Source organism: Protomyctophum parallelum (genome assembly GCF_964188405.1).
Source record: "Protomyctophum parallelum genome assembly, chromosome: 4".
In the NCBI taxonomy this organism is placed as follows: Eukaryota; Metazoa; Chordata; class Actinopteri; order Myctophiformes; family Myctophidae; genus Protomyctophum; species Protomyctophum parallelum.
In genome coordinates this window covers 49,523,317-49,537,616 of record NC_139700.1, presented here as the reverse complement: position 1 = coordinate 49,537,616, position 14,300 = coordinate 49,523,317, and the positions used below count along the sequence as shown (strand labels likewise).

The following is a 14,300-nucleotide window of genomic DNA, read 5'->3' as shown; positions in this document are numbered from 1 at the left end:
TTTGCAGTCATCTATACTTAACTACACTGGCCTTGGCACAGTCCAATAAAGAAAGAGATGAACAGAACTATAGGCTAGGACAACTAGAACTAGTCAGTCACAACTAGTTATTTCAGTACATGGGCAAGACTGACTGAAAGACTAACCCTGATCGAATGTTGCTTTGGGACACTAAGGGCCGATTCATACTCCTATTTTAGAGCCGAATAAAAGTCTGTTCGGCTCTGTAGAGCCTACAATGTGACGTAATTGTGAGGCTATTCGGTGCTACTGGAAATTTCTGACGAGCCGAAATCATTTCGGCTCTACAGCGCCGAAACAGCGGTAAAATAGGAGTATATGAATCGGCCCTTACGAAGCCAGGGCTGTATAACCGTAAGGGTTTTGTGACTGAATGGCACACTGAATGGCTTTTCATCCGTTTGTTGCTGCCAGAGGGAGTTGAAGCCCCCGGTGTGGGTTTTTCTGCGGCAATAATATACTGTATCTGTTCTCTGGGTATTCAATAATATACTGTATCTGTTCTCTGTGTCTTCACCGCAGCGTGCGATGGAAAGAGAGCGCCTTGTCGCACTCGTCTCCAGAAGCAGCTTAGAGATGTAATTTGACCGTAATGTCTCTTACGTGCATATCTCGCAGCAGAACGAAGATCTCTCTTGACAAATGGAGCTGGGGAGAATATACTGGCACGTCTGAGTCATGGAGGGTAGAATCAGGGATACCGGCTCTTAATCTATTCTGGGCGGGAACCCCTTTTGGTGTTTTAAGCGTTACGTTATGCTTTAGCTATTGAAAAATAGCAGATCTACAAGCTTATAGCGCGCCACCGAGTGGCGCGCTATAAGCTTGTAGGTCTGCTATTTTTTGAAAAGTTGTGAAAATGGCACAAATCTTTGAATATATATTCTTTCAGAGCGATGGTTTTCCGGGGGCGTCCCTGGAACAACATATTTTCAGATGGGGGTCGGCGACCAATTAGATATAATTTTTGGGGTCCTTGACATGAAATATTGACCACCACTAATATAGAAACAGAAAACTGTCAGGATTTAGAAGACTTATTTTTTTAAATTTCGACGTCAGGTCTAAATGGGTTAAGCCTGCCCATGAAGAAAGCTGGAGCCTCTATAGTCTGTCTGACTGGGAGGTCAGAGAAAGCAGAACTCCACCTCCTACCTTGAAACATTCTGAGGCTAGTAGGTAGACTAGAGAGGATATATTTATATCTATAGGTAGCCTAGAGAGGATATATTTATATATATAGGTAGTGTAGAGAGGATATATTTATATCTATAGGTAGTGTAGAGAGGATATATTTATATATATTGGTAGCCTAGAGAGGATATATTTATATCTATAGGTAGCCTAGAGAGGATATATTTATATATATAGGTAGTGTAGAGAGGATATATTTATATCTATAGGTAGTGTAGAGAGGATATATTTATATCTATAGGTAGTGTAGAGAGGATATATTTATATATATAGGTAGTGTAGAGAGGATATATTTATATCTATAGGTAGTGTAGAGAGGATATATTTATATCTATAGGTAGTGTAGAGAGGATATATTTATATCTATAGGTAGTGTAGATAGGATATATTTATATATATAGGTAGTGTAGAGAGGATATATTTATATCTATAGGTAGTGTAGAGAGGATATATTTATATCTATAGGTAGTGTAGAGAGGATATATTTATATCTATAGGTAGTGTAGAGAGGATATATTTATATCTATAGGTAGTGTAGAGAGGATATATTTATATCTATAGGTAGCCTAGAGAGGATATATTTATATATATTGGTAGTGTAGAGAGGATATATTTATATCTATAGGTAGCGTAGAGAGGATATATTTATATCTATAGGTAGCCTAGAGAGGATATATTTATATATATTGGTAGTGTAGAGAGGGTATATTTATATCTATAGGTAGCGTAGAGAGGATATATTTATATCTATAGGTAGCTTAGAGAGGATATATTTATATATATTGGTAGTGTAGAGAGGATATATTTATATCTATAGGTAGTGTAGAGAGGGTATATTTATATCTATAGGTAGTGTAGAGAGGATGTATTTATATCTATAGGTAGCGTAGAGAGGATATATTTATATATATAGGTAGTGTAGAGAGGATATATTTATATATATAGGTAGCCTAGAGAGGGTATATTTATATATATTGGTAGTGTAGAGAGGATATATTTATATCTATAGGTAGCCTAGAGAGGGTATATTTATATCTATAGGTAGCCTAGAGAGGATGTATTTATATCTATAGGTAGCCTAGAGAGGGTATATTTATATCTATAGGTAGCCTAGAGAGGATGTATTTATATCTATAGGTAGTGTAGAGAGGATATATTTATATATTATATATATACAGTAGGTAGCCTAGAGAGGATATATTTATATCTATAGGTAGCCTAGAGAGGATATATTTATATCTATAGGTAGCCTAGAGAGGGTATATTTATATCTATAGGTAGCCTAGAGAGGATATATTTATATCTATAGGTAGCCTAGAGAGGATATATTTATATATATAGGTAGCGTAGAGAGGATATATTTCCCTTAGGGCGGCAGTGGCTCAGCAGGTTGAAGGTTTTCTTTTGTTTTATTGTCACATCTTGTGTGCATAAGGAGAGTAAGGGCCGATTCATACTCCTATTGTACCGCTGAAGAGTAAGGGCCGATTCATACTCCTATTGTACCGCTGTAGTGCCGAAATGATTTCGGCTCGTCAGATTTTTTTTTTTTTTTTAATAATCAGAATGAAAGAATAATCCAATTATTCCAATGATCTTAGGTTCCACTTCTTACTCCATATTTGTTAAAAAATAAATAATCTGTGCCATTGTCCTTGGCATTGTTTCTCATTCAGGTTGTGTCAGACAGACAGACAAACCGGGCAGCGTTTCCAGTGTTTTTAAAACTATATTTCTGTGATCTGCTCATTCATTCATAAAGCCTGGTTGTCTCTGCATGGGGGGGGGGGGGGTGTAGAGCAGCAAGCCACTTTCCACATGACGGTGTCTGAGACGGTCTGTAGGGACGCATACGAGATGTGTTGATCCTGGGATCTACTTCCACCACATCTATTGTTTATGTCGTTGGATGGAGGGAAGCTCACATTCACCCATTTTGGTGTTAGCATCATGTCGTGCTTTAGCTATTGAAAAATAGCAGATCTACAAGCTCATAGCGCGCCACCGAGTGGTGCGCTACGAGCTTGTAGGTCTGCTATTTTTTTAAACTAACATTTTTTTAATCTGATCTCAGGTCAAAATGCGTCAAAGAACCACCATTCTTCTGTGCGTTAGAATCTGATCTCAGGTGAGAATGGGTTAACTGAGGCTGTCATCCACACTCGGCTGTCCCTCTGTATTTATTGCTTTGCAGTTTGAGGTCAAATACAGTTTCCTTACCGGTCAGTGTTCCCTCTGTGAAGGACTTCTGTGGGCCCCAAACTGGCCGGTGAAAATGGAGGCATTGGTTGGTGTGTACCCGGGGTGGGCAACCTTTGACGATGGAGAGGGCCAATAATATATGAACACACTCACTCCAGAGGGGCCACAGACAGTGCATATTACTGTCGTAGCAAAAATAGACGATCTACAAGCTCAGCTCGTAGATCAGCTATTTTTGCTATATTTGAATTGAAAACCTGAATAATTTCTTGTTTTTGAATTGGAATCCTGAAAAGGAAGCTTTGTATTGAATTCCAAATGCATTTAGTTATGTCATGTTAACTTTATGAACTGTTAACTTCATTGGTCACAAAAAGACAATAACATTTTAATACTGGACATTAAGTACTAGTCATTTAATACTGTCATGAAGTAATTAAAGCGGTTTTTGGAATTGTAAACAGCTGAAATCAATGCTATATCCGTATTCTGATAATAACATGCGGGGCCGCATTAAGTGAAGGTGGGGGGGCCGCATGTGGCCCCCCGGGGCCGCCGGTTGCCCACCCCTGTTGTACAATTTACAATTTACAATTTAGGCATTTAGCAGACGCTCTTAATCCAGAGCGACTTACATTTAAGCAAGAACAAAAGCATGGGAATACATCACATCAAAGCATTTATCAATATCATGAAACATGCGTAAGCTAAGAAAGTAACAGTGGAATATCTATATAATGAAACTATACATACACTATACATATAAACTATACATATTTACTACTATGCTATACATATGTACTATGGCGTGCTATGACTATATACAATACAATTATAGTGCTGTCTACATAACATGCTATAAGTCTGTGTCAAATGCTATCTAAGCCAACAGAAATGCTATCTAAGGGGTTAGGGTAAGTGCTATGGGCCAGTACGGTACGGTATGGTACGGTACGGTACGGTACGGTACGTCTCTAGTGGGTTTCTCAGAGATGTTCTCCTGACACCATTGTGTCAGGTCCTCCACCTCTCCTCTGTTAGGCTGTCTAATGGACACCATTGTGTCAGGTCCTCCACCTCTCCTCTGTTAGGCTGTCTAATGGCCGTCAGTAATGTCCCCTCCAGGGTCAGTTATACATTCCCATCCCCCTTTTTATCCTCTTCGTTCACGCCGTCAAATGGAGGAGGGTGTTCTGCTCAGCCCATGTTAAAGCTGCTACGTCGTATAGCTGCTTTATTTTGTTATTTGTGTACTCTAATATAATATCCGCCACGGCTTTCCACCTGCTTCCTGGTACGTTGATGAGTATGTTGGTGGCTAAGCAGTAAGGTGTGGTAGTATGATATGGTGGAATGCATGATTATGTCTTTAACCCATTCTGACCTGAGATCAGATTCATACGAGGTTTCCACTGGCCACACACTGGTCTGATTAACCCATTCTGACCTGAGATCAGATTCTAAAAATGTCAGTCGTTCTTCGATTTTTCAAAAAATAGCAGACCTACAAGCTCGTAGCGCGCCACTCGGTGGCGCGCTATGAGCTTGCAGATCTGCTTGTAGATCTATTTTTCAATAGCTTAAGCATAACATGATGCTAACACCAACATTTGGTTCCCGTTCAGAATGGGTTAATGTTAAAACGGATGTGACGCGGGCAGCGGATACGAAGGAAGCTTGTTTACACTACGTTGAGATTATTGTGCGGTCGCAAATAAAATACTACAGAGCTTATGGCGTTGTAAAGAGCCCTTATGGAATAACCCCACATATAAGGGAGATGTCGAGGAGTTCTTATCCTTGAGTCATTTGTTAATTCAGTCGTTTGTCATTGACGTTCATTTATTTATTCATACATGTATTGTAGATGTCCCTAATTCAGATTTAGAGGTAAAAAGAAAAAAACATTTAACATGTTAATGGTTAAATTATACTTGCAAAAATAACTGATCAGCATATTTAACCGATTCTGAACGGGAACCCATTTTGGTGTCAGCATCATGTTATGCTTTACCTATTGAAAAATAGCAGATCTACAAGCTCATAGCGCGCCCAACCGAGTGGCGCGCTATGAGCTTGTAGGTCTGCTATTTTTTGAAAAATCGAAGAACGACTGACATTTTTAGAATCTGATCTCAGGTCAGAATGCGTTAATCAGACCAGTGTGTGTCCAGTGGAAACCTCGTATGAATCTGATCTCAGGTCAGAATGGGTTAATTTGACATTGACATTGAATTTCTGGCTGCCCTCCCTTTGTCCCCCAGACTCATTGTTTGCGTTAATTATGATTTGTCACGAAGCACTAATTATACAACCCGGTGCTCTTGTCTTGTTATCTCATGTCGTTCCTCGTTCATCACGCATTTTAATTACCACGCCTCTACGGCCCAACGCTCTGCGATAAAGCAAATCAATGTTGTGGAATAAACGTTAAGCGTTTCCTTCCTAAGGAGATTAATGTGACCAGATTTGACTGAGAGCCTGCCATCGCGCAAATTCCAGCTTTTCACATTTAATTTTCCAAAAATGAGTTTATAGCACAGGCAGACTCTTCACATACTAGAGCATGTCTGAAATAAGTGTCAGAGCTGAAATCGACATGTAAATACGAAATAAATGCTTAAACATGTAGCTAGGTGTAATCTTAGAGACCACAGAAGACATGTAAATATGAAATAAATGCTTAAACATGTAGCTAGGTGCAATCTTAGAGACCACAGAGGACATGTAAATATGAAATAAATGCTTAAACATGTAGCTAGGTGTAATCTTAGAGACCACAGAAGTGAACCTTGCAAGGCTGTTTCTCTACAAGACATTACTCTCTAAGCCATATCTCCAAAACTGGTGCGTCAAACTGAACAACCAATATGTCAATTTGAAGCTATGATTCCCTGCTGTCAAATTACATGAAAAAAACGAAAATCCAGTGGCAGTCCCTCAGTCAAATTTAGTCACATTTAATATGCTGTTGCTGACTGTCGGGCAGAAACCCTGTATCTTCATATATCATCGTAATAATAATAATAATAATAATATAGAAAAAACATTCTCAATTATTCAATTAACTTAACTCGGCTATTGGTTGTAAATAGCCTGTCTGCTTGGATATATATTCTTGGCTAATTGCCCAGCCCTATAGTGCCCTAGTGTTTGTTTGTGGTGAAGGGTGTGGCGCTCAGTCCCAGCTGTAGGAGGCGCCCCGTGGTGGTAAAAGAGCTTCCAGCTTTAAGCTCACCCTCTGATTTTATGTTTGGATAAATGTCACATGGCCGCAATCTCCAGGGGAAGCAAAATGCAAGTTTCTTGAGTTCTTTTAGCAACCTATATTTTGTGCTTAATCTGCACTGGGAAAGAATAGCCTGTGAACCCCATGGAGAATGTGCACCGTGTTTCCTGTGGGAAATGTAGACTAGCTACAGTACTTGGTAAAACAGTGTTTTCAGACCTCTAGCACCTGTATTGAATGTTGCTGCATAGCAGACAATTGTTCAAGTCGCTCCGGTCCGAGTCCAAGTCGAGTCCCAAGTAATTTGGTCCCAAGTCCAAGTCGAGTCCCAAGTCAATCCAACCCTCAGGTCGAGTCCCAAGTCATTTGGTCCCAAGTCCAAGTCGAGTCCCAAGTCAATCCAACCCTCAGGTCCGAGTCCCAAATCGAGTCCCAAGTCATTTGGTCCTGAGTCCAAGTCGAGTCCCAAGTCAATCCAACCCTCAGGTCCGAGTCCCAAGTCGAGTCCCAAGTCATTTGGTCCCAAGTCCAAGTCGAGTCCCAAGTCTTTCTGTTGTGGGCAAGTCAAGCCGAGTCACAAGTCAAGTCACAAGGTTGTGTCAAGTCTAGGCATGCCACGGTATGAGATTTGACAGTACGGTACAGTGCCGGTATTGATAACCTATACCTCAGTATTCCACTGTATTTATAATAAATAAAAATCAATAAAAAAAAGATTGCCCCCCCACCCATGTCTAGTGACTACCCCCACCTCCTTATAAGCCCTTTGTTCCCCAACCTGCAGGCATACATATCTTATTTTTTTATGATAATTTGAATTTTGTTAGTTGTCATGTGACTTGTCATGATTATGAATTGATTACCCAGGACCGAATGGAAACAAGACAGCAAGGACTTTTTTCAGTGATCCCTTTTTGATCAGTGTTTGACTGTACCCTATACTGATACATTTCTGCCGGTGAGCACTTATAACACAGTCCAACAAAATAATGAGACGGACACAATTCAGAGTTTCAGAGTATTGGAATAGAATGTATTCGAATACGGAGACAGTAGTGAAGCGTTACAATGGAATGCATGTACTGACTCAACACATCTCAGTCAGACTTCAGCTTTTATACATTATTACCCCCCCCCCCCCCCCCCCCCCCCCCAGGGGTAGGTGGGTCTTAACACATGCCAATGAGAAGACCCCTCCAGATCACACCAGTCACCGGTCACAGAGAAAGGTATTCCACATTTCCTTGACAATAAGGCTATGGCTAACCCGTTTGGCTAACCAAACAAACACAGCCAACCAGCGCTACTAGCATGTAAACAAAAGCGGTATAAAATATGTCGGATGATGATGTTTATAAAACCTCTCGTTTCTGTAAAGAAACTATTTATCATATGTCGATTTAATAGCCAGATTGATACGGTGGTGAGTCACCACAGTGGTGGGGGGGCGGCCATGTTTGTTGTCTGACGCTGTTGAGTGACGGGGCTGATGGCCAATCAGCTGCTGCGTTTCGGATTTCAGAACGACACTAATGCCGCCGTAGGCAGAGAGACTCCAGACCTGAATCGCCAGAACATGTTTTCTTAATGGGCGTGGCTAGCGATTCAGGGCTGGAGCCAGGCTAACGAGTTCCCCCATTAGCAGTCATTAGCAGTCTCTGGGGTAGGGCCAGGCTAACGAGTTCCTCCATTAAGCAGTCAGTCATACAAGTGGGATTAACCTTCTCTGAAATATACCGGTGAAGTTGTGCTGGAATGTTTATTCCAGTGATGTCATTGGAGTAAATTACAAAATGTGAAAACTACTCTTGCCTCCTGTTTTTAGCCGCTACACTTGGTGGTTGTGATCGGGGTGCATACTTAGTTTAGACTAGTCATTGCTTAGACATGGGCTAAGGTTAGGTTTAGGTGTGCTGCCTCGTGGGAGGTTAGGTTTAGACTAGTCATTGCTTAGACATGGGCTAAGGTTAGGTTTAGGTGTGCTGCCCCGTGGGAGGTTAGGGTTAGACTAGTCATTGCTTAGACATGGGCTAAGGTTATGGTTTAGGTGTGCTGCCCCGTGGGAGGTTAGGGTTAGACTAGTCATTGCTTAGACATGGGCTAAGGTTAGGTTTAGGTGTGCTGCCCCGTGGGAGGTTAGGGTTAGACTAGTCATTGGTTAGACATGGGCTAAGGTTAGGTTTAGGTGTGCTGCCCCGTGGGAGGTTAGGGTTAGACTAGTCATTGGTTAGACATGGGTTAAGGTTAGGTTTAGGTGTGCTGCCCCGTGGGAGGTTAGGGTTAGACTAGTCATTGGTTAGACATGGGTTAAGGTTAGGTTTAGGTGTGCTGCCCCGTGGGAGGTTAGGGTTAGACTAGTCATTGCTTAGACATGGGCTAAGGTTAAGTTTAGGTGTGCTGCCCCCGTGGGAGGTTAGGGTTAGACTAGTCATTGGTTAGACATGGGTTAAGGTTAGGTTTAGGTGTGCTGCCCCGTGGGAGGTTAGGGTTAGACTAGTCATTGCTTAGACATGGGCTAAGGTTAGGTTTAGGTGTGCTGCCCCGTGGGAGGTTAGGGTTAGACTAGTCATTGGTTAGACATGGGTTAAGGTTAGGTTTAGGTGTGCTGCCCCGTGGGAGGTTAGGTTTAGACTAGTCATTGGTTAGACATGGGTTAAGGTTTATGGTTTAGTTTGTGCTGCCCCGTGGGAGGTTAGGATTAGACTAGTCATTGGTTAGACATGGGTTAAGGTTATGGTTTAGGTGTGCTGCCCCGTGGGAGGTTAGGTTTAGACTAGTCATTGGTTAGACATGGGTTAAGGTTATGGTTTAGGTGTGCTGCCCCGTGGGAGGTTAGGGTTAGACTAGTCATTGGTTAGACATGGGTTAAGGTTAGGTTTAGGTGTGCTGCCCAGTGGGAGGTTAGGATTAGACTAGTCATTGCTTAGACATGGGCTAAGGTTAGGTTTAGGTGTGCTGCCCCGTGGGAGGTTAGGATTAGACTAGTCATTGCTTAGACATGGGCTAAGGTTAGGTTTAGGTGTGCTGCCCCGTGGGAGGTTAGGGTTAGACTAGTCATTGGTTAGACATGGGCTAAGGTTAGGTTTAGGTGTGCTGCCCCGTGGGAGGTTAGGTTTAGACTAGTCATTGGTTAGACATGGGTTAAGGTTAGGTTTAGGTGTGCTGCCCCGTGGGAGGTTAGGTTTAGACTAAGCATTGGTTAGACATGGGCTAAGGTTAGGTTTAGGTTTGCTGCCCCGTGGGAGGTTAGGTTTAGACTAAGCATTGGTTAGACATGGGCTAAGGTTAGGTTTAGGTGTGCTGCCCCGTGGGAGGTTAGGTTTAGACTAGTCATTGGTTAGACATGGGTTAAGGTTAGGTTTAGGTGTGCTGCCCCGTGGGAGGTTAGGGTTAGACTAGTCATTGGTTAGACATGGGTTAAGGTTAGGTTTAGGTGTGCTGCCCCGTGGGAGGTTAGGGTTAGGTTGAGGGTTTGAGATAGGTTGTAGTTGTAGCCTAGGACTAATGACTGGTCTAACCAATGACTAAACCAAATACTGTCTAAACTAAGTACTGCACTGTGATGTTGTGCTTTTTCGCCGTGTTTACTGTCACATAGAGATCTTGACAGATATGCATGAGGTTGATCAGTGGCAGCCATAATATGACCACATGAATGTGCCAGACCAAAGAGTGCACTATGGGAATTGTAGGAACAGGGAGATTTAATATTTCATCGTTGTGTGGTTTGTTTTTGTAAATGAATGTCCTACTTCAGCGTACAGTGTCGGTCAGTGGCAGCCATATAGACCACATGCATGTGACAGCCCGAAAAGTGCATTTTGGGAATTGTAGGAACAAAGAGAATAGATAGAAAGAGTGGATTTTTTTTTATGTCAGAATTAAAATGGTAAAATGGTAACTACTGCTAGATTATTAAAGGGACACTTCACCATTTTTGCAAAATAATATATGTTAATGACGTTTAGAAGATGTAGATCACTTTCCTGGGGGTCTTTATGTGTGTAGTGTGTGGTTTTAGATATTTTAGATTGTAGCAGTGAGCCCAGTGTCTCTGATGTCATCGACACTGGGCTCACTTACTTCCTGGACTACAATTCCCATACTACTTTGGTGCACTGCTCCTCCTTGTGGATAGGGGGAGGTCTGTCTTACTGAGACAACATGTAGTCCAGGAAGAAGTGATCCCAGTGTCCATGACATCAGAGACACTGGGCTCACTGCTATGATCTAAAATATCTAAAACCACATATTACACACATAAAGACCCCAAGGAAAGGGTTCTAAAGCTCCCAAATGTCATTAACATATATTTTTTAGCAAAAAGGGTGAAGTGTCCCTTTAATAATCTAGCAGTAGTTACCATTTTACCATTTTAATTCTGACATAAAAAAAAATCAACTCTTTCTATCTATTCTCTTTGTTCCTACAATTCCCAAAATGCACTTTTCGGGCTGTCACATGCATGTGGTCTATATGGCTGCCACTGACCGACACTGTACGCTGAAGTAGGACATTCATTTACAAAAAAAATCTAAAATATCTAAAACCACATATTACACACATAAAGACCCCAAGGAAAGGGTTCTAAAGCTCCTAAATGTCATTAACATATATTTTTTAGCAAAAAGGGTGAAGTGTCCCTTTAACAATCAAACGATGAGGTACTGTTGTAATTGTTTCTATAAACTAGACGAGGACAACGATCAACAACGGACCCCAAAAAAGCTCCTCTTTAATTAAACGCTATACTTTCTCTCTCCTCCATCCATTCAACAGCCGAGCGATCAAGACCAACCAGGACCTGCTCCCGGAGACGCCGTGGACCAACGTCTTCTACGACGACTTCTGGGGAACGCTGCTCACCCACAGCGGCAGCCACAAGTCCTACCGGCCGCTCTGCACGCTCTCCTTCCGCCTCAACCACGCCCTGGGCGGCCTGGAGCCCTGGGGCTACCACCTGGTCAACGTGGCCCTCCACGGGGCGGTCACGGGGCTCTTCACCCGCCTGGCGCGCCTCCTCCTGGGCGAGGGCCTGTGGAGCCTGCTGGCGGGGCTCCTGTTCGCCTCTCACCCCGTGCACACGGAGGCCGTGGCGGGCGTGGTGGGGCGTGCGGACGCGGGCGCCGCCCTCTTCTTCCTGCTGTCCCTGCTGTGCTACGTGCGCCACTGCGGGCTGCGGGGGGGGCCGGGGGGGGGCCACGGGGCGGCGGGCCCCTCGTGGCGCCCGGCCGCCTGGCTCCTGGGCAGCCTGGCGTTGGCCGCCGTCAGCATGCTGTGGAAGGAGACGGGCGTCACGGTGCTGGCCGTGTCGGCGCTCTACGACGTGGTCGTCTTCAGGAGGATGAGGCTGTGGACCGTCCTCATGCTCCTCTACAAGGTAAACAACTTATAACCATATTCTTCTTCTTTCATGTACAGTGAAACCTAGAGGTTTTGAAAGGTACTTTTCACATGAAAGGTACCTCTGGAAGCCACACCTCTGATGGGTGGGGTTTACAACAACTTACACATGGTCCATATTCTTCTTCTTTCGTGTATCATCCTATGGCAGCGGTGGCCGAACGGTTTGCGGAGCGGTCTTGATATCGTGAAGGTCGCTATAGTTCGTATCCCCGGACCGGCACGTTAAAATTACCACCGCTGAAGTGCCCTTGAGCAAGGCATTGAACCACTACCATGAAATGTTCTATGAGCAGGGCCTGGCTGTAAACAAGTTCTTGAGCTTAGTCCAGTTACCCTGGGTAAACATGGTACCTTTCCTTTCCTTTCCCCCTCTCCCTCCCCTCTCCCTCTGTGTGTGTGTGTGTGTGTGTGTGCATGTGTCCTTGTCACAACGCATCTCTCAGGAAGTCCCCGTCTACTGTCCTAAATGTGTCAAAGAGCAACGCTCACGTTGTCTCCAACATGTCCTCCGGAGACCTTTTGTCACATTTGTTCACGTGTCTGTCTGGTTGAATCTGCGCTGATGGGATGAGACTTGTGAATGTCATGCTGACTAGACCCAGTAGACCGCACGATGTAAACACTGTTGACAAGGAGCCTGTTACGGCTATAATAATAAACACTGTTAACAAGGAGCCTGTCACGGCTCGAATAATAACAAGACAAATAGGGAAAAAGCCACTGTTTTTCCATTATAAAAAAAGGGATTTTCACACACGCACGCACACACACACACACACACACACACACAATAATTAATTGTCCCACTTGTCATGCTATCCAATAAACATACTTCCTCATTATCATGTTTCATTGGAGGACATCATTAATCTCAATATTAAACACACAACGTAATGAGAAGAACAGGCAATTTAACTATAGCAAAGTGATTTTGTTTCATTCAAATTGGCTTTAATTGGCTTTTAATTATGTTTTTGTAACAAAACGCCGATCCAAAGGGAGACAACCGTTTTAATGATGGTAGATGGGAAAACGTGTTCTTGAAGACAAAGTGGAGCATCTGGGATGTTTTTTTCTTGAACTCTGGTGTGTTCTTGAACCAACCACAATGAGCCTACTGTATAACTCTACTGTATACTATACTGTATAACTCTACTGTATACAATACTGTATACTCTATACTGTATACTCTACTGTATACTCTACTGTATACTCTGTTCGATTTAACAACTGGACAGTGTTTACTTTTCAATTACCGCATTAGCAGGCATGAAGCCACCACGCAGCCACTACTATAATACATTTGGGGCAGCGGTGGCCGAACGGTTTGCGGAGCGGTCTTGATATCGGAAATACCTTTTAAGTGCTTTAGAGAAAGGCACTTTATACTGTACACAACAGTGACGGTCCATTTACCCTTGAGAGAGAGAGAGAGATCATGATGGAATGCCAAAGAGAGAGTGAGAGCCCCTTTCTGTTCTCAGTAATGTGTGGAATGGAAATGAAGAGTGAGGGCTCTCTCTCTCTCTCTCTCTCTCTCTCTCTCTCTCTCTCTCTCTCTCTCTCTCTCTCTCTCTCTCTCTCTCTCTCTCTCTCTCTCTCTCTCTCTCTCTCTGGTAGTCTTCGTGTCTCTCAGAGTGTGACCCGTCCATTACACTGTCAGACAGCTCTTCTAATAGCTTGTCAGACACGGCGAGGAGAGCGAGGAGAGGAGGAGGAGGAGATTATGCCTCATCTCTGCATTGACATCTTTGCAGCTTCTTGAGACTAGATTCACTAGAAGTACAAAAATACGCTAAATAAGAACATAAATGAGCTGATATACAGTTACATTCTTACATTCTGTCAGCACAGAGGCCATGCTTTGTTTTTATCATGTTTTGCCATGATGTTTTTTACACCGTTGCTCTGAAGGAGTTCTAATTCTATAGCCGTCTATAAGAGGTCGTGTGTGTTTGGGTCCACAGCTTTTATGTTTTATACTTTTTAGATTATGTTTAACTTTAATCGTTGGAATTGGAACACTCTGAAACCTTGCCCAAACATCATAATAATGTCATAGATATGTCGTACAAGAACAAGACTGGCCTCATGAAATCTGCCACACTCCAAATGATTCCAATTTTTTTACACATTTTGTAGCGGGAATCCCTTTTGGTGTTTTAAGCATTATGTTATACTTTGAGCTATTGAGAAACAGCAGATCTACAAGCTCGTAGCGTGCCACCGAGTGGCACGCTACGAGCTT

At 43.0% G+C, this 14,300-nt stretch overlaps 1 protein-coding gene across 1 annotated transcript in view; it reads left to right on the top strand.

The window, feature by feature from the left end:
• The window catches only part of LOC310857251 (protein O-mannosyl-transferase TMTC2-like), a gene marked incomplete at its 3' end in the record, with an annotated part of 80,152 nt that extends 66,335 nt beyond the window's left edge, over window positions 1-13,817 (top strand). Inside the window, exons 2-3 of the mRNA XM_083762861.1 lie at window positions 11,426-12,026; window positions 13,716-13,817. Of these exons, the coding sequence (XP_083618987.1) occupies window positions 11,426-12,026; window positions 13,716-13,817 (703 nt within the window). The remainder of the gene's footprint in view (window positions 1-11,425; window positions 12,027-13,715) is intronic.
• Between the last annotated feature and the right edge of the window lie 483 nt (window positions 13,818-14,300).